General features: G+C 42.7%; 1 protein-coding gene across 1 annotated transcript in view; it reads left to right on the top strand.

Moving 5' to 3' along the window:
- Positions 1 to 18,549, top strand: part of XYLT1 (xylosyltransferase 1) — a 378,932-nt gene that overhangs the window by 354,803 nt on the left and 5,580 nt on the right. The window contains exon 11 of the mRNA XM_075010845.1: positions 6,064 to 6,397. Within this exon, the coding sequence (XP_074866946.1) occupies positions 6,064 to 6,397 (334 nt within the window). The remainder of the gene's footprint in view (positions 1 to 6,063; positions 6,398 to 18,549) is intronic.

Consider the following 18,549-nt stretch of genomic DNA (forward strand, 5'->3'; position numbering starts at 1 on the left):
CTTGGCCACCCATAGTTGGCTGTGTGTGTTTCTGTTGATGGTGCGCATCTGCACATGCCTTGGGGCAGGGGTTCCCAACCTTTTCAGTAGCATAGCATGCTTCAATGACACAAACAATTCCATGGCCCACCCACTTGTTCCCTTGTGTGAAAGTCTGCCAATCTGATTAGCTTCTATGATGAGGTAACAAGCTCTGTGGACATGGGGAAGTCAGTGGATGTGATGTACCTTGACTTCAGCAAGGCTTTTGATACAGTCTCCCACAACATTCTCGTCCATAAGTTAAGGACATATGGATTGGATCCTTGGACTATAAGATGGATAGAAAGCTGGCTTGATGGGTAGTGGTCAATGGCTCAATATCTGGATGGCAGTCTGTTTCAAGCAGAGTGCCGCAAGGCTCGGTTCTGGGGCCGGTGTTATTCAACATCTTTATTAATGACCTGGATGAGGGACTGGATTGCACCCTCAGCAACTTTGTGGATGACACAAGACGAGGGGGAGAGGTAGATACGTTGGAGGGTGGAGAGAGAATCCAGAGGGACCTGGATAAATTGGAGGACTGGGCCAGAAGAAATCTGATGCTGTTCAATAAGGAGAAGTGTAGAGTCCTGCACCTGGGGCGGACGAATCCCAAACATTGTTACAGGTTAGGGACCAACAAGCTCAGGAGCAGTACGATGGAAAGGGACCTAGGGGTTATGGTGGATGAAAGGCTGGATATGAGTAAACAGTGTGCCCTTGTAGCCAAGAATGCTAATGGCATACTAAGGTGCATTAGGAGGAGCATTTTGAGCAGATCTAGAGAAGTAGTTATTCCTCTTTATTCGGCACAGGTGAGGCCACATCTGGAATATTGTGTCCAGTTTTGGGCCCCCCAGTATATAAAGGATGTGGATTTGCTGGAGCAGGTTCAGCGAAGGGCACAAGACCTATGAGGATAGGCTGAGGGATTTGGGCTTGTTTAGTTTACAGAAGAGAAGACTTAGAGGTGATTTAATAGCAGCCTTCAACTTCCTGAAGGGGAGCTCTAAAAAGGAGGATGAGAAACTGTTCTCAGCTAGTGCAGAGTTGCTCAGTTTCCACCCCCAGCCTCTGTGAGGGAAACTGACCCCCCCCCACACACACACCGCTAGCTGGGAATCAGGCAGCCTTGCTGCTTGAGCCCCTAGCCAGCCTAGGGTTGGTCATTTTCTCCTTTTCCCCGTTTGCAGCAAGAAGGAGGAACTGATGACCCTGTACCAGCTGGGGGCTCAAGCAGCAAGGCTGCCTGAGTCCCAGCTGGTGGGGGGTGTTGGTCAGTTCCCCCCAACCAGCTGCTTTGCAAAGCAGCCGTGGGAAGGAAATTGATGACCCCTCACCATCTGGGACTCAGGCAGCCTTGCTGCTTGAGCCCTCAGCTGGAGCAGAGTTCTCAAAGTGTGCTGCAGAATTTCACCCGTGCCCCCCTACCCCTTTGGCTCTGCAAAGAGCTGGGGGAAGGAGAAATTGATTAAATTTCCACAGCACGCTTAGACAGTTCTCGTGGCACACCGGTGTACCGGGGCGCACTGGTTGAAAACCCCTGCCTTAGTGAACATAACTAGATTTATTTTGCCCGTGGATGGGAAGTTAGAGGGAACACTGCCATCCAGATGTGCTTGGAAGAGTTTGGTTTGTTTGTTGTGTCTCACCTGTACACTCAGATTGTTCTCTCCTTTTGCAGGTGATTCATATTAAGAAACATCAGGAAGCACAAAGCCAATCATTTTAATCCTCATTTCTTATCATTTAGTTTATTTTGTAACTCCCCGTAGAAAACAGAAATCGCTGCTTTTGGACCGAACTTTGCTCTCAGTTACCTCCATATACATAGAGAATAACTCCACAAGGCTCACAAGCCTTAGAACTGATCCATCTTCATTGTAAGCATTTCTTGTTTCTGAAACATCTCATGACTGTAAAATAAGCCAACCCCTTCCCCTAATATGAGGACTACTACAATCTTAGTGTCAAAGGCTATGCGCTAAGCAACCAGACAAAATTCAGGGTGATTTTGATCATGCTGTAGCTGTTTTGCTTTTCCCAATAGATTTCTCCTTGTGACCAGGCAGTGAATGAGAATGAGCTTGGAGGTTATTGACTGGACATTGCAGTCTTTTTGGTAACTCACAAATGAGGCCAACAGAGAGAAGACAGACAGGCTGCTTCCAATTGTGCTTCAGATCAGACAAAGTTTACAGTGATTCTTGTGGTCCCTGCATACAACTAATCGTAAGGCTGGGATGATAGGATCACTACAGGGCAGAGTAGGCTCATGCTGTTCCACCTTTTTGCTCCTCAAAATCCTCTCCCTGAATAGCAGGTTTTGTACAACATCAGTACAACAGTCCGACAGAAAAATGAGTTTGATAGACATTACGAGGGGTACCACACTGTTGGCAAAAGTTTGTGGCAGAATTACAGTAGCACACTGGATTCTGAGCACACTCTATTGTATCAAATTTTGTGATTATAGGAAACATCACCGGGAAAAATTACTAGGGTTCCTCTCTCCTTCCTCATCAGAAGACAGCCCCAGAATCCTGCAAAATGATTTGTACATAACATGCAAATTGTGTGGGTGCTCTTGTCATCCATGAAAAATGAGAAGTCATGCTCTACCGTAATAAACAGAAGCTAGTGCACTTGGAAGGGAAAAGATTGATTTAATTCAAGGTATTAAAAGACTTCATCTCTCACTGTATCATTGGAACACTAAGTTCATTTCTGGCCTTGTTAAGAGTTGTGATTCATCAGAGAATAACATAAACCAGGTGGCAAGCAATTAGTGTCCATTGTGTGAACCTAATGGTCCTGCTTTATGAAGAACAATGAGACACAAACCTATAATCAAGGCATAATTACCTTTGGGCAAATTTTATTTTGGGATTGAACAGGAATGGGAACCTTATACCAATCAGACAAGGGAGAATTCCAGCTTCCTGAGTATACTCAGCACTTGCATCTTGTTCCAGGAGCCCAGAACAATCTACCAGAAAAGAGTGGTCTTGAGTATATGTCTGCCTCTACAGACTACTGTGATACAGTGTGATGTGGTATAAACTGTGTATTTGGAATAAGTGAGTTACTTTTGAATGTCAGAGCCTCAAGAGAGCTCCGCAACTCATCCCAAATAACTTCGAATGAAGCCTGGCTACCTGCTCACATTGTCATGCTGTCTCTGTGTTTTTACATATTGTATTCCAAAACTTACTTTAAAAATGGTTTACAGCAGAGCTCAGAGGATGTGAGGGAGGGATAAAAACTTCCTCAAAATTACTCAGAATCACCTTCTCTATAAAATGCCACAACTTAAGAGGCTCAGATTTATTCCCACATTGAAATCTGCTGAGCACAAGTGTGTGTATATCTGGGGAGGACATCAAGAACCTGGTTGTGATTTCCTGATTCTGTGGACTGATTGGCACTGGCCCTGAAACCAGTATTGATTAAAGCAGTCCCTGGGTGGCTCTAACATACATCATCTAGGTGAGGTCCCAAAGTAATGGACCACAGCTGGTGACTGCTGTGCAACCGTACCACCTCTCAGTCTCCAATGTAGCCCTCGCTCTTTGGCTACATCTACAGTAGAGAGTTAGGTAGACAAAACTAGGGTTTTGTCAACAAAACTCGCAGAGCATCTACACACAAAATGTGTTTTGTCAGCAGAAAATGTGGACAAAAAAGCTGTGTAGACACTCCAGGAGCCCTTTTGTCAACAGAGCAGATGGAAAGATCGATACTCTTTTATGTGTAGATGCGATCTGTGAACAGAAGTTTTGTCAGAACATCTCTTCCAACAGTAACTTCTGTCAATAGATGCTTCTAGTGTAGACATAGGATGGATCTACACTTGAATATCAACAGCTGCTACTCAATTTTTGATACACCAATTGCATACCAAAAATCAATTTTGCAGCCGTCAATATTCATCCCTATCCTCACTGCAGAATACCAATAGGAGTGCTCCCATCGATATTTGGCCCTGTCCTCACTGCAGAGTACCCACGGGAGTGCTCTTCCCATTGGCATTCCTTAATCCTTGCGGCTCACAAGGAGTTCCGAAGTCTACATTGACCCCAGAATGCACCATTTCACACATACACAAAACAGTGCCCCGCATGATTGAACCTAAGCATTGGATCTTACGCAGCAAATGTAGACCCAGTCTTAGCCTTTAAGCTGAGTTCTCCCTCATGCTGCATTTAGAGTGAGGTATGGGCTTTCAGTCTGTCATAGAGTTTTATGCTTTGGCCTGTAACTCTAGTATTTAACCACCTTCCACATATCATCAATGATGAAGTCCTTAGTGGATTCACTGGCATGTCTCCCTTCTTGGGGTAAAATCTCTGCTTGAGGTAGGATTTTTGTGTGGTTTTTTTTCCATAGGCAGGGATTTATTGGTCAGAAGTGGGAGTCAGTGCTGTGTGTATCATTCTGCTAGGGGAAAGCTTTGACAAAGAGGAAGGTTTTGCAGCATTTCCTAAGGACAATCATATTCTGGATTGCTCTGGTCCCTTCACATTCAGCTTAGATCTGTTGAATTACAATAATCCAGGCCAGAGATGACGAGTACAGGGTACGTTCACATTATACATGGGTACAGGCGAGCCATTAAATCCCATATTAAGAGCACTGAAATATGAAAGGCGCTAGGAAAATGAAAGGTCTATTAAATATGGTTTCTCTTCAGATCATATAAATCTTCCACCTTCTATTGTGGATAGTCACATAGAGGTAGCCATGTTAGTCTGTATCTTCACAAAGCAAACAAGCAGTCCTGTAGCACTTCAAAGATGAACAAAATAATTTATTAGTTTTCATGGAGCAGACCTACTTCTTCACATCTGGAAAATTCTTTTTACTGGGGGATATAAAACAGTTCTTTACGGGTAGTAAATTTAAAGAAAAAAAGAAAGCTTCCGTGGTATGACAGTAAGAATAAGGCTCATCTGTAGTTTCCACCATTCTTCCCTGCCCACACCAGTGCTCTGACTGCTCATGCCACAAGGGGCTTGGTCTGATCTGGAACTCAAGTAGGGCTTGTGTCAAGTTGCACTGAAGTCATTGACTTTGAAAGCACCTAGATTCAGCCCATGTTTTGTGATTCTTGTTGTCAAGGTTTACTATATTGTGTTTGGCTAATAAACAGTGCTGGGCAAAAGGATGGCTTGGGAATCTAGTCTGAGTCTGGGTTTTCCTTGCCTTCGTCTGATTATCAATTTTTCCAAATTGATTTTCCCTTCTCAACAGCAAAAACAAAACAAAATAGAGGGAACCTTTCCCATAGACATGGTGTCAAAGGCTCACTCGAAACTGTATCAAATCATTGGACTCATTATAGTCTTTGTTTTAACTTTTGAAAGAGGGGCATTCCAACAGCACATCCAGCTGCCCAAATCAGAAATTATGTACCTGAAATAAGCATTTCCTCTTCTACATGCTCTTTTTTAAGCATCCTACTCCGGGCTCAGGATTTCCTGCTAATGTGTCCATGTATAAAAATTAAGCTCCCCTAGCAAGCTAATTTGTGCTTAATTCTTATCGTGCTTTGAAAGGTTCTGATATCTCATTGCAAAGCCTCTCTACATCAATTAAAGATAAAAACTATGGCAATTAATTCAGTACCTGCATTTGGATCATAAATTAATCTTTTTTATTTATTGCTTAAACATTAAATGTTCTAAGTTTTCATTCTGGATCATTAATATGTAAACTTTAATTTTTGCAAATAGGCTTTTTAATTTTTAAAAATCTTACTACCAGATTTAAGTTTATATGTTGAATTTCCACCAAAAGTATGTTTTAATGCAAGTATTGTTAACACTGACAGAACCTGATTCCAGTCATTGTCCAGAGGCACTGTGTGTCTGTTTCCTATATAGAACAGATGTCTGCCCTGATTTTATAAGTATATTCACACATTTATAGCTTTGGACATGAGAATAGTCCTGTCAACAGGTTTAGGATAGAATTTACATAATCAGGACCTTCGATTTGTTTCTGGGACCACATTAGTAGTAATACCGTCTTTCATTTCAGATTGGCACAGACTGGGATGCCAAGGAAAGGATATTTCGGAACTTTGGAGGACTTATTGGGCCAATGGATGAACCAGTTGGCATGCAGAAGTGGGGAAAAGGCCCTAATGTCACAGTCACTGTGATATGGGTGGACCCTATCAATGTCATCGCAGCTACATATGATATCCTTATTGAATCTAGTGCGGAATTTACTCACTACAAACCACCTTTGAATTTGCCTCTGCGGCCTGGAGTTTGGACCATTAAGATTCTGCACCACTGGGTGCCTGTAGCTGAAACGAAATTCCTTGTTACTCCCCTTACATTCTCCAATAGGCAACCTATCAAACAAGGTAAGTGTTTTTTATAGGTATGGCAAGGGTTACAATTTTCAGAATAGAGGTAAAGTACTAATATCAAAGAATATTTCATTCTCTGTCAATGCTATGATTAAAAACACAGTACCCACTGCACAAGAAAAGTACCCAAAACAGTAATAGTTGAGATGTTAAATACAAAGAAGCTTGCGTTTGGAGATGAGTGAAAGTAGCTGAATCCATTCTGTACAACATAGGAACTTTGAACAAAGTATAATTCATTTCTGTAAAATAAAGGATTTAAAATATACGCAATTGAGAACCTAAATCACTTTAGACCTTTCATAATCCAACAGCTACTGTGCAAACCTTAATTTAAGAATACAAGCAACCAGGAATAGGTCATTTCCTTTCTTTCCTGCTGCTTTCACTTATTTGCTCAACAAGATTTACACAATTGTGTTGTTTGCTTTGCAAAGTCCTTGTGCATAATGGTAAGAATGTCAGTATATGAAATATTGTATTCATCAAATTATGTGTGATGTGTTCTGTATCCTACTGAAACAACTTTTCCAACCTTTCCCTAGAGCTGAGAAGACTTTTTTTGTAACCACAAAATGAGATCCTGTGTAGCTGAAATTGTAGGTGACCCTAAAATTCTTAAGATCAAAGCAAAGCTTATTCTCTGAAAAGAAAGATACCTCTTTCCCTTCCAAAGCATCATCAGTCTGCGCCAGCTATTCTTCTCTAATATTGTTAGAACGTGCTCTTTAGAAATCCTGACTGAGCCTCCATTACAAAATCCATTTGTTTGAGTATATTGGCCTAGAAATGGGGAAAGCACTTCCAAGTCACACCTGTGAGATCATAGCAATTCTCTTGCTGTAAATATCTTTGCAATATGTGATTAATATTCATATCTATAGCAATTGTAAAGTTGCCAGATACATAAACTTATCCTATTAAGTTTTCAAAAGTTCTCCATCTTTCTGACAGAGGAGCAAATAAACTGAATTAGGCACTTTACCTTACAGTGTAACATGTTGCTTAAGTAATGCAAACATCACAAGACAATTGCTGAGAACAAATGCAATCATAATCTTCCTCAACAAGTGCTGGATTCCACTCATTTTTCACCAGAGCAGCTAACTTACTGGATTTTCCTTCTAACATGTAGCAGAAGCAAACCCAGTAACTTGCTGCAATCATAATTAGCTAATATAAAATAAGTTTCTCTACTTATCAAAAAATGCACGTTTGGATAGTGTACGTTTTGGGGGTGTAAGTCAACCAGCCCCCTGAATGTGGGTATTACTGAGTTGTCTCATAAAAATTAAATTAATTTGTTCTATGTTTTTTGCTGAGTCAACTGTCTGAATAGGCTGAATAGAAGATGTGGCACATACCCTGACCATGGTAGCCATTACAAACTTGCTTCTTTTTGCCACATTGCTTTGCGTCCCAATGGACAAGCAAGCATCCCCCAGACTTTAGTCTCACAAGAGGCTTCTCCCTGTGAAGTGAAAAACACCACTCGCATTGGTTAAAATTCTAAATCAAGAATGAGTCCATTGATTTCAGTGGAGCTACTCCAGTTTTTCTCGGATAAATGACTCTCACTTTCTTTAATGGGCTTGATTCAAGTCCTTAATCAGTGTAAATATCACTGGTTAAAATTCTAAACCTAGAATGACTTCCATCGATTTCAGTGGGGTTACTCCAGATTTGCACTGATGTAACAGACAAAAAAAATGGCCCATTGATTTCAGTGGAAGAAGATCAGGCCCATATCGTTTTTGTTAAATAGACAAAGTTCCACTAGCAATTCTAATTTTCTGCAGGTGGTGGATGTAAAACTTAGAAGCAATATTGCTTGCTAAAGGCAAGCAAGTAAAAAAGCATGAGGAATGCTTTTCTAGTGATGTTTTATCTCAGAAATGCGATGTCAAAGTGAAAGAGAATGTAGTTCCTGGGTTAGGTAGAGAAACACCACTGTAGTTAAGGCTATATCAGCATTCACAATGAAAATCTCTTTTGTTTTCCCACTCAGCCACAATATTGTGCTCTAGGCAGAAAAATGTTATTTAGCTTTGATTTCTGAGCTTTTGTCAGTTTGTCTCCACTTTATTGGCATAGAAAACTGTTTGATAAGGATATAGCACAACTACGGCAGAAAAATTAGAACTTCTAAAGAAATAATTTCTATTACGATTACAAATACTACAAAGGCTGCCAAGAAGGCTTACAGAATCAAGGAACAATGCTATTAGTCTTAAGATTGAAAAAAAAAATTACATATCAGCATCATGTTCAGCAATTGTCAACAGAAGAGAGCAACTCCACTTTTCTTAAGAGGTTTTTTTTCTAAATACTAGAACATTTCTCTTTTGTTCTGCCTTAGAAAATGCATTATAACTCCAAAAGCTGGCTCCCTCGTACATTTTGGTACTGTGCATATTTGATTTAATGCTATACCTATTTTTCAAGCATTGTAGAAATAGGAGCTGACTTCCAAACAAAGGTGCATGCACAACTACGCGTCAAAAGTGTCTGCACAATTATGTGCATAAATGGCAGTTGCAAAGAATGTTCGTTCAAATCAGGCAGTGGCACATGCAAGGCCTGACTGACCGTTGATTGCTATAGAACTAGAGTGATGGGGTCCATGGTACAGCACTGCTGATCAGATCGCCTGATTGGTGCACAGTCAAGCTGTTTGTGCCTCTCGTGGGGGCGGGAGAGGGGAGCTCTATGCATTTCTGGATGCTTACTGTGGAAAACCAGGGCATCAGACTTTCCAGTCCTGAAAAAAATGTAGGATTCCTTCTAACTCCTCTCTGAAGGAACTTGAGTCAAGCCCACTGAAGTTAGTGAGAGTCCATCTATTTACTTCCAAGAGCTTTATATCAGGTTCTAGTTGTGATGGAGATGTGGAATAGAGGAGTGGGTAATGAGGAACTATTGAATTTTGGTCTTTACGCTGATATCTACTGAGATCTTTGGTTAATCACTTTCACCCCCATTTGCAGACAGTCACAATTCCCTATTCCTAATTTACAAGTGCAAATTCCCCTTGTTGGCAGAAATTTTCACCTGTCTAAGGGAAGTGGGTGGTGGCAGGATAACTTATTTGTCTAATTCAGAGAGGTGTTTTGAAAATTACTTCCTTTTGCAGAGTTCTTTGAAGCTGGAAAGCAATAGTATGTGAATGCAAAGTATTCTGTGTTACAGGGAAATGATTAAAATCTTTACAGTTCCCTTTGCAAGCAGGGAATGTTATCACAGCTTTGGCGGTGTTTCCTGGATAAAGTACAAGGAATACTGCATTTGCATTATCCCTTTACACAAAGTTGTAATGACTTTTTTGGTGGCCATTTAACACACTGTCGCAGTACAAATAACAAGCAGCCCTGTGGCACCTCAAAAACTAACAAATTTATTAGGTCATGAGTTTTCATAGGGTAAAACCCACTTCTTCAGATGCAAGACAAAAAGACAACTAAGTCATGCATCTAGCAGCAAAGCTAGGAAACTCTCTCAGAAATCACAACAGTTAAGTCTAAGCAAGGACTGGCATGGAATCTAGCAATTCCTGTAAGATAAATTAAAAGTTCAGAGCTTTTCTTGAAAGTCCTGCCCCCCCACCCCCCGCCATTTATCACCCCCATAAAGAAATAACAGCACACTCGGATCTCTGTATCATAATCAAAATAAAATGTGTTAATTTCTACATAGTGATTCACAACATTCGAATTGCATGGGAAAAATAATTCTGGCAAAGGTTGAGTTTATCCCAACATCTAAATGAAGAATGCCTTCTTACATTTGAAAATGATTAGTCCTTGTGAATAGATGAGGACACTTAGTTGCTAAGGGCAACCAGAATGCCATCAAGATTAAACCTCTGGGCAGACTTCCGGGTGGGAGGGGATGAGACAAAAAAGGAAGAATATGGTTCCAGAGCTGTTAGAGACAGTGAGATGACATAGAATACAAGAATCCAGGAGCCAAAAAACCTGCCAAACTCCCATTGCAACACACAGCAAAATTATAGACAGTAATATTACTTTTTGCATTCTAACCAGTTTTAAGTATGTCTCTCAAAATTATTTCATATGGCTCGGAAATATTGTTAAGTTCTAGTTTTAATCTCAGTTTTGGATGGGAGTAGAACACTTTGTTCATGTAGAGGTGCCAATTCTTTCACCCTTTGGCCACGTCTGCACTAGCAAGTCTTTTCAGAAAACCAGGCCCTCTTCTGAAAGAACAAGCAGAGTGTCCACACACAAATGCTTTGTTTTTGAATTCTTTTGGAAAGAAAGTGGCGCTTCTTCTAGAGGCCCTCTTGTTCTCCCAAATGAGGAAGAGAACCTTTTTGCAAAAGATTCTTTCAGGAAAAAAAGCATGTGTAGGCGCTCTGGGGATCCTTTGTTCAAAAGAGCAGTCCTCATGGCGCCGGATTTTTCGATCCCTGGCCTGTTCTTTTGAAAGAGTGGGGGTTGTGTGGACACTCTCTTTTGAAAGAGCAGATTGGTCTTTTGGTCCACTCTTTTGTGTGTGGATGTGCTCTTTGGAAAGATGATCTTCCGGAAGAGATCTCTCAGAAGATCATCTTTCAAAAGATCACTGCTGTGTAGACATGGACCATGGGTCTGCTGGGGGCACTCAGCATCACTTCATGCCCAGATTCATACGGTCTGTTATGTCTTGTTACTTACTACAGGTTGCACCTCCCTGGTCTGGCACTCTTGGGCCCTCAGTGGTCCTGAGCAAGGGAATTTGCCAGACCTGGACAGCTTAATGCCCCTACCCATCTCTGACCACCCCCACCAGCCAGCTCCTTGGCCGCAGCCCCCACACACCTGCTAGGGGGACTCAGAACACTAGTACTCCAGCTCTGGCCCTGGCCCTGCACGGCTACCTCGGTGACGCTGGTGTTCTGGCACTAGCCTCCCACAGGGCTTCTGGTGGGTGCAGTCTCCAGCCCCCCTGCTGTTCTGCCTGGAGGCCAGTTCAGCTTGCCCTGACAAGGAATGTTGCCAGACCAGAGTGCCAGTTTTAGGAAGTGTAACCTGTAGGACTGATAGTCTGTTGTTTTAAATACCATTTGATTGTTATAACCCCTTTTTGAGAATAAGCAATGTATGTTGCAGTTGCCCTGTTTCTTTTGTGATGTCAAAACTCTGGTGAATGTTAGAGCTGATCAAATAATTCACAGATTAAAGTACTCAGGTACCAATATTCCCCTGTGATCCAGCTTCATTTTTGGTACTCGAGAACTGCAAAGCTCCTCTGGCTACCTTGGGAAGACCTCTGTAAACAGCTCATTTCCCCCCCCTGCAGGGCCTTGTAGAGGATACACCTCTAGGGAGCAGGTGCCAGTGCCCTCTTGTGGTCCTCATCACCTGCGTAACATCACAGCACTGAGATATAGTTAGAATGGAAACAGTCATATGTTTCCAAGGTTAAAAAATACTGAGTGAGAATAGTAGAAATAGAACGTACATAAAACAACATCAATGCACGCTTTTTAGAGACTATGTTTCATTTGCCAGGCTAAAACTCTGTGTCTGATGAGCAGGATTATCTCACCTAAAGTTTACTTGCAACGTTTCCATCCTGCCCTGGCTTGGGATCCCATCTTCATATATGTATCACAGTGCCCAGTTATTTCCTCAGGTGCAGGATAAAGAGGTGTTCTTTTACTTTCTCCTCACAGCCAACCAGAATTCATTGTTTTGTCATCAGAATCAGGTTGCGTACCCAGGGCTTATTCCCCACTGTGCTAACTCTGCTTTGCCATCGAACCTTCATGTTAACCTCATGTTAGAATCATAGAATCCTAGGACTGGAAGGGATTTCAGGAGGTCCACGAGTCCAGCCCCCTGCCCAAAGCAGGATCAACCCCAACTAAATCATCCCAGCCAGGACTTTATCAAGCCGCGACTTTAAAACTTCTGGGGATGGAGAATCTACCAATTTTCTAGATAAAGCATGTTCAAACACAGTTTCCATTATGTTGGCTCACAGTACTTGACTTACACATCTACCAATGCAAAAGGATACATCTTATGACTGGCAAAAAACCTGTTTGTCAACTCTGCCTTGATTCAAACTTTAGGACCGTATTGCCATTTTGCATATATAACTTTTTCCAAAGTATCAATACCTACATTTCACATTATTAATGATCATCGTGATCCTGGCTCTCACTTAAGATCTTGGAATCATAGAATCATAGAAGAGTAGGACTGGAAGGGACCTCGAGAGGTCATCGAGTCCAGCCCCCTGGCCTCATGGCAGGACCAAGCACTTTCTAGACCATCCCTGAAAGCCATCTATCTAACCTCTTCTTAAATATCTCCAGTGATGGAGATTCTACCACCTCCCTTGGCAATTCGTTCCAGTGTTTGATCACCCTGACAGTTAGGAACTTTTTCCTAATGTCCAACCTGAACCTCCCCTGCTGCAATTTTAGTCCATTGCCTCTTGTTCTATCCTCAGAGGCAAGGAAGAACAAGTTCCCTCCCTCTGCCTTATGACACCCTTTTAGATATCTGAAAACTGCTATCATGTCCCCCCTCAATCTTCTCTTTCCCAAACTAAACAAGCCCAATTCTTTCAGCCTTTCTTCATAGGTCATGTTCTCTAGACCTTTGATCATTCTCGTTGCTCTCCTCTGGACCCTCTCCAATTTCTCCACATCCTTCCTGAACTGCGGTGCCCAGAACTGGACACAGTACTCCAGCTGAGGCCTAACCAGCGCAGAGTAGAGCGGGAGAATGAGTTCTCGTGTTTTGTTCACAACACACCTGTTAATGCATCCTAGAATCATGTTTGCTTTTTTTGCAACAGCATCACACTGTTGACTTATATTTAGCTTGTGGTCCACTGTAACTCCTAGATCCCTTTCTGCTGTACTCATTCCTAGGCAGTCCTTTCCCATTCTGTATGTGTGACACTGATTGTTCCTTCCTAAGTGGAGCACTTTGCATTTGTCCTTATTAAACTTCATCCTGTTTACCTCAGCCCATTTCTCCAGTTTATCCAGATCCTTTTGAATTATGACCCTATCCTCCAAAGAAGTTGCAGTGTCTTGCAGGACATTATTTTTGGATAACTACTGTGAAAGCATTAGGGGTTATTGTTATAAAACAGTGAACCCTTTGCTGGTGGAGTTGAAGAATTCACCCCGTCAAACACAAACATGGCTTCCTCTCAGTAAAGCCAGGAGGTAGCAAGCAACCTTAGGAAACATCACATGTAGCTTTCTTAAGGTCACATATGTTTTATGAGTTTATAAGGTCATTGCTCTAGAGGGCAGAGTTAAGGTTATATTTCTGGATACCTTGACTTTTTATTTCCTAGTTTTCAGAAGTTTGTATGTTGCTGAACTTGACATACCAGAAGGGCACAAGAAACTACCAGGCATTTTTAATTCTGCAATAACAAAGGGTTTTTTTTTCCAGTGAATTGCCTAATTATTTTAACTGAAAGAAAAATGTTTTGTGTAGGAGCAAGTGTTCATTTAAGCAATTTGAGTTATCACATAGGTTTGCAGTTAAGGTTCTAAGGTGGATACTTAAAGGTAAAAAAATTCTGTGTGATTACTCAGTGCTTAGCACTTTGCTATAGTGAGCTATGAAAGTCGTTGTGCTCTGAAATGTTTGGAGGGTGGATTTGCTCACAGAGCAGGAAGAGAAATCCCAGACATGGTCTGCGTCCCACAATCTGAAGGTTTTTGTTCCAGGTTGGGTACGGTAACTTTAAGAGAAGCCTGGTATGTCTCCTTTATTCTTCACCCCTCTCTCCCACTATTCCGTGCAAAGTATACGTCCTCCACGCATACCCTCTTTTCCACATACCGCCCCTTTTCCACCTCATGAAGCCATGAGCACTTCAGAATCCATTAGCCTGTGAAAAATGGCTCCTTGGTGTCTGGCACCCTGTGTTGCTGCATGTACGTGTTTCAGGCAGCAGCTTACTAGATCTTGCACTTGGGTCTGTAGGTTGACAGCCTCCTCCCCCCCATGCTCCATTCAGCACCTCCCCCTACATCCCCCTGGTTTTAGGTAGCATGTGCTTAGCTGTGTTTTACCTGGTTGTTAGATGTTTAAATTTGCGTTACCTTAAATCTTCATTTCCTGAAGCTCAAAGGCTTAAGTTTCACTTGCCACACTCTGAGAGGCCATCTGGGCACCACTGCACAGCTTTAATTGTGCTGTCAGTAAGTTTGGGGGCATTAAATTTCCTTGTTTTTAAACTATTCTCATCAAACCCATTTACTCTCTCTCCACCTTCCTGCCTCAGTTTCCTTGGCACTTACCAGGCGGGACACAGAATACACTGGCTGTAGCTTGATCCTTTCTGTGCCCTGAATCTTCTTCGTATTTCCCTCATGCTGCCTGTCCAGCACAGCCTGGTTCTCCTTCCTCACAGAATGAGGTGTCAGCATGGGACCCAGAGGTTAAAGAGCTGGGGGGAAAGGTTAGAATCAGTGCAAGGACTAGAATAGAATCAGTAAGGATGTTTGTTGCAGTGAGGAGGAGCATGAGGAAGAATGGTCCAGTGATTAGGACCTGGGCCTTATTCCGTGAGGGTTCAGTTCCCTGCTTTACAAGAGACTTTTGGTGTCAGCTTGGATAAGTCCTTTGTGTAAAGAGAGACCTGTGCTAACTCAAGCAGAGCTAAAACAAGGAATGTAGCCATAGCAGTGGGAGTGGTGGGCTGCCCCACATACACATGGCTCAGCTTTGCCAGCATCATACTCAGAGTAGCCAGCTCCTCGTCCTGCTGTGGGTGTATTTCTCTTTTAGCTCACTAGCTCAGCCAGTGCTCACGTGGCTTTGCCTGCTCAAGCTGGAAATTACACTTCCAAGGGGTAGACATGCCCAAAGTCTTGGGGTCCTTCTGCACAGGAGCTGGAGTTGTAATTTCCGGGGCAGGTAGTTGTATTTGCATGAGCTTTGAGCAAGCTCCCATGCTAAGAGTAACTGCATAGCCACAGCTGCACAAGCAGAGAGACAGGCTAGCCACCCCAGGCGCAGTCCTGTCTGAAACCCTGTGCGTGTACTTGGGGCAGCCGGCCCATTCTGCCGCCTTCATCGCTGATGTTGCACTGCAATAGTATTGTGCCCTCTGCACCTTGTTAAGTCCCACGTTGTGGCATGGTTGCTCCGCCATTCTGTGAGAGAGCTAACAGTAGGGGCAAGAGTAAAGCTAAACCAGTTTCATGTTTACGTTTGAACGTATACTCCTGGCAAGGTTTTTGAAGTGTTCTCCCAGCTGAAATGGTGATAGTCTGTTGTCATGTACAGATGTCACACAAGTACAATAGCTGATACTTGAAAACTGTCTTGCTTACAGTGAGCCCAAGGGTGGATTCACTACTAATGCAGTCCAAATGAAGCCCAAATGGTCACGTTCTTCCACATCCCTTTCCTCAGGGGTGTTGAAGACCCAAAAAAGAGCTCAGTTTACTAAGCAGCGTTTGGTAACAAAGACCTTTTCTTCTGTTCTCTTTCCTCTGTATACTCTCTAGAAAGCCCTTTCGAGGCTACTATGGAGAGATACTACATTTGTCATTTCCTCGAGCCAGCGTCTCACCTCTTTGCTGTTCCTGCTTAGGAGGCAGGAAGCTCTGTATCTGAAGGGAAGTTCTGTATCTGATTTCCTATAGGTCAAATGCTTCCTCTTCTCCTCATGTGCCCTGCAACCACAACTCCCTAGTTTAAAGCCCCAAGAGTCATACCAAAGAACAAGGAGTTCTGTGGCACCTTATAGACTAACAGATTTATTGGCACATAAGCTTTCTTGGGCAATGTTCCACTTCGTCAGATGCATGCAGTGGAAATTCCAGAGGCAGGTATAAATATATAGGCACAAGAAAGGAGCACTTTCTGCTACATGCATTTAACGAAGCAGGTCTTTGCCCATGTGTTGAGCCGCTGCTCTTGTTTTGAGCGCAACACGTTCCACATGCGCTGCCTTAGGCGCATACTCGGTATCTCACGGCGGGACAAGGTCCCCAATAGCGCAGTGCTTGAGAGGGCAGGCACCGCCTCCATGTTCACCCTTCTCAAACAGAGGCATATGCACTGGCTGGGCCACGTCTCACGCATGATGAATGGCCGAATACCGAAGGACCTCCTCTTCGGCGAACTGGCATCTGGAAAGAGGACGAAAGGGCGACCTAAATTGCGCTAAAAGGACACGTGCAAGCGTGACCTCAGCGCTCTCTATCAGTGTGAACACCTGGCATTCGCTTGCCTCAGACAGGCATGCCTGGAAACAGGGAGTGAAGGAAGCTCTTGTTATGTATGAAACTACCTTGGTGAAGGAAGCGGAAGACAGGAGAGCCCTCAGGAAGATCCGTGCCCGTGATACCAGAGTGACGTCTGCCTACTGCTGCTCACAGTGCGGGAAGGACTGCCACTCCCGGTTTGGATTGCACAGTCACAGAAGACACTGCTCGAATCAGTCCAACTGGGGCGGAAACCCATGATCCCTCGGGATCGAAGGATGCCTACTACTGCTCTTTGCCCATGAAAGCTTATGCTCCAATAAATCTGTTGGTCTGTAAGGTGCCACAGGACTCCTCGTTTTTTGTGGGTACAGACTAACACAGCTACCTCTCTGATAAGGGTCAGACCAGTGTCCTGAGACCATTACTGAACGTTAACTTGTCAATACTCCATATTTATAGGTCATCCAATTTAATGAATACTTAGAAACTTTCATTTTGCCAAGTCTTTTGGGAGAAAATGAATGGTCAATCTATGCAAATTGCACCAACAAGGGCTATGATGAGGTGACACATAGTGCCACAGGGGCTGTGAAATCAGATGTCTCGTGAGAAACCAGAAGAAATGTAATAGATAAACATAACAGCAGCAGGCAAACACATTGCTTCACAAGAACAGTTATTCACTAGTTGTCATTCGGAGAAAAACCCTAAAGGCAAAAGGATTTGCTTAGAAATTTAGTTCAGATCCAGTTGACAAGAAGCCGATTAGCTTCACAATGAGCAAATGCAACACTGTCTTGTTTGCTGCAAGAAAAGACAAACAAAAGGTCAATGAAAAATTACCTTTTTGCCCGAGGGATTCAGTGGAATTCAAGAAAAACTCCAATCTGTGTTGTTTTTAAAAATCACAAGCACTTTGTTGTTATGTACCAAGGTGGCCACACTTTCCACTTCTGTGCTCATCTCTCCAGTGTTTCTTTTCCCTTCTGCACAATGAAGAAAGCAAGAAAAGAGTGCTGAAGTTTTAATCTTTGCAACAGACTATGACACTTAAGCTTCTAGAGAGAAACTGAACTAGCAAAAGCTGCAGAGGAGTCAAGTGTGCACCCAGTGTTGAGAATCATCAAAACTTGAAGCAAAAACATCATTTTTCCCCAAGAATGTAATTTAGAATGAATAGGCTGCCATTTTGCACTGATGTTTAATGCATGCCTGCCACTGAAATCAAAGGAATTTCTGGGATCTATTCTGACAAAAAATGGGCTTAGTGACTGACAAATAATTAATTCTGAACAGTACATTATAAACATGATTGTATATAACATATAATGTATTTTATTTTTATGGGCTGGTCTTAGAATCATAAAACCTCAGGTTTGGAAGAGACCTAAGGAAATCGTGTCCAACCCCCTGCTAGAAGCAGGCACAATCCCAAGTAAATCATCTCATCCTGGGCTTTGTCAAACCTGGACTTGAAATCCTCTATAAATGGATATTCCACCATCTCCCTAGGTAACCTACTCCAGTGGAGATAGACTGACATAATAAATTACACATTGGTCATCCAGGAAGAGAACTGTCTACTACCCCAGGGAGCTGTCTTCATTTATATACGTTAAGCCATAGTTTTGAGCATAGATGCCTAAGTCCTTACATACCATGTATATGTACATCCTGCAATGATGAGGCTAACCAGTGCATTACTGGCTGTTAGTAGAGGTCTGTGTGCCATGCTTTGTGATAATCTGGTGCTCTGGTATAATGGAGATGCTAGAACAAGGGTGGGCAATAATTTTCACAAAGGAGAAGCGGGTGGGGTTGGGAGGTCTGCAAAGAGAGAGAATGTGTGAGTGTGAAAGAGAAACACTTCATATGTGAGAGACAGACTTTGTGACAAAGATTGTGTGCTGCAGTGTATATGTGACAGTTTGAGTGTGTGTGT

Source organism: Carettochelys insculpta, chromosome 16 (assembly GCF_033958435.1).
Source record: "Carettochelys insculpta isolate YL-2023 chromosome 16, ASM3395843v1, whole genome shotgun sequence".
In the NCBI taxonomy this organism is placed as follows: Eukaryota; Metazoa; Chordata; order Testudines; family Carettochelyidae; genus Carettochelys; species Carettochelys insculpta.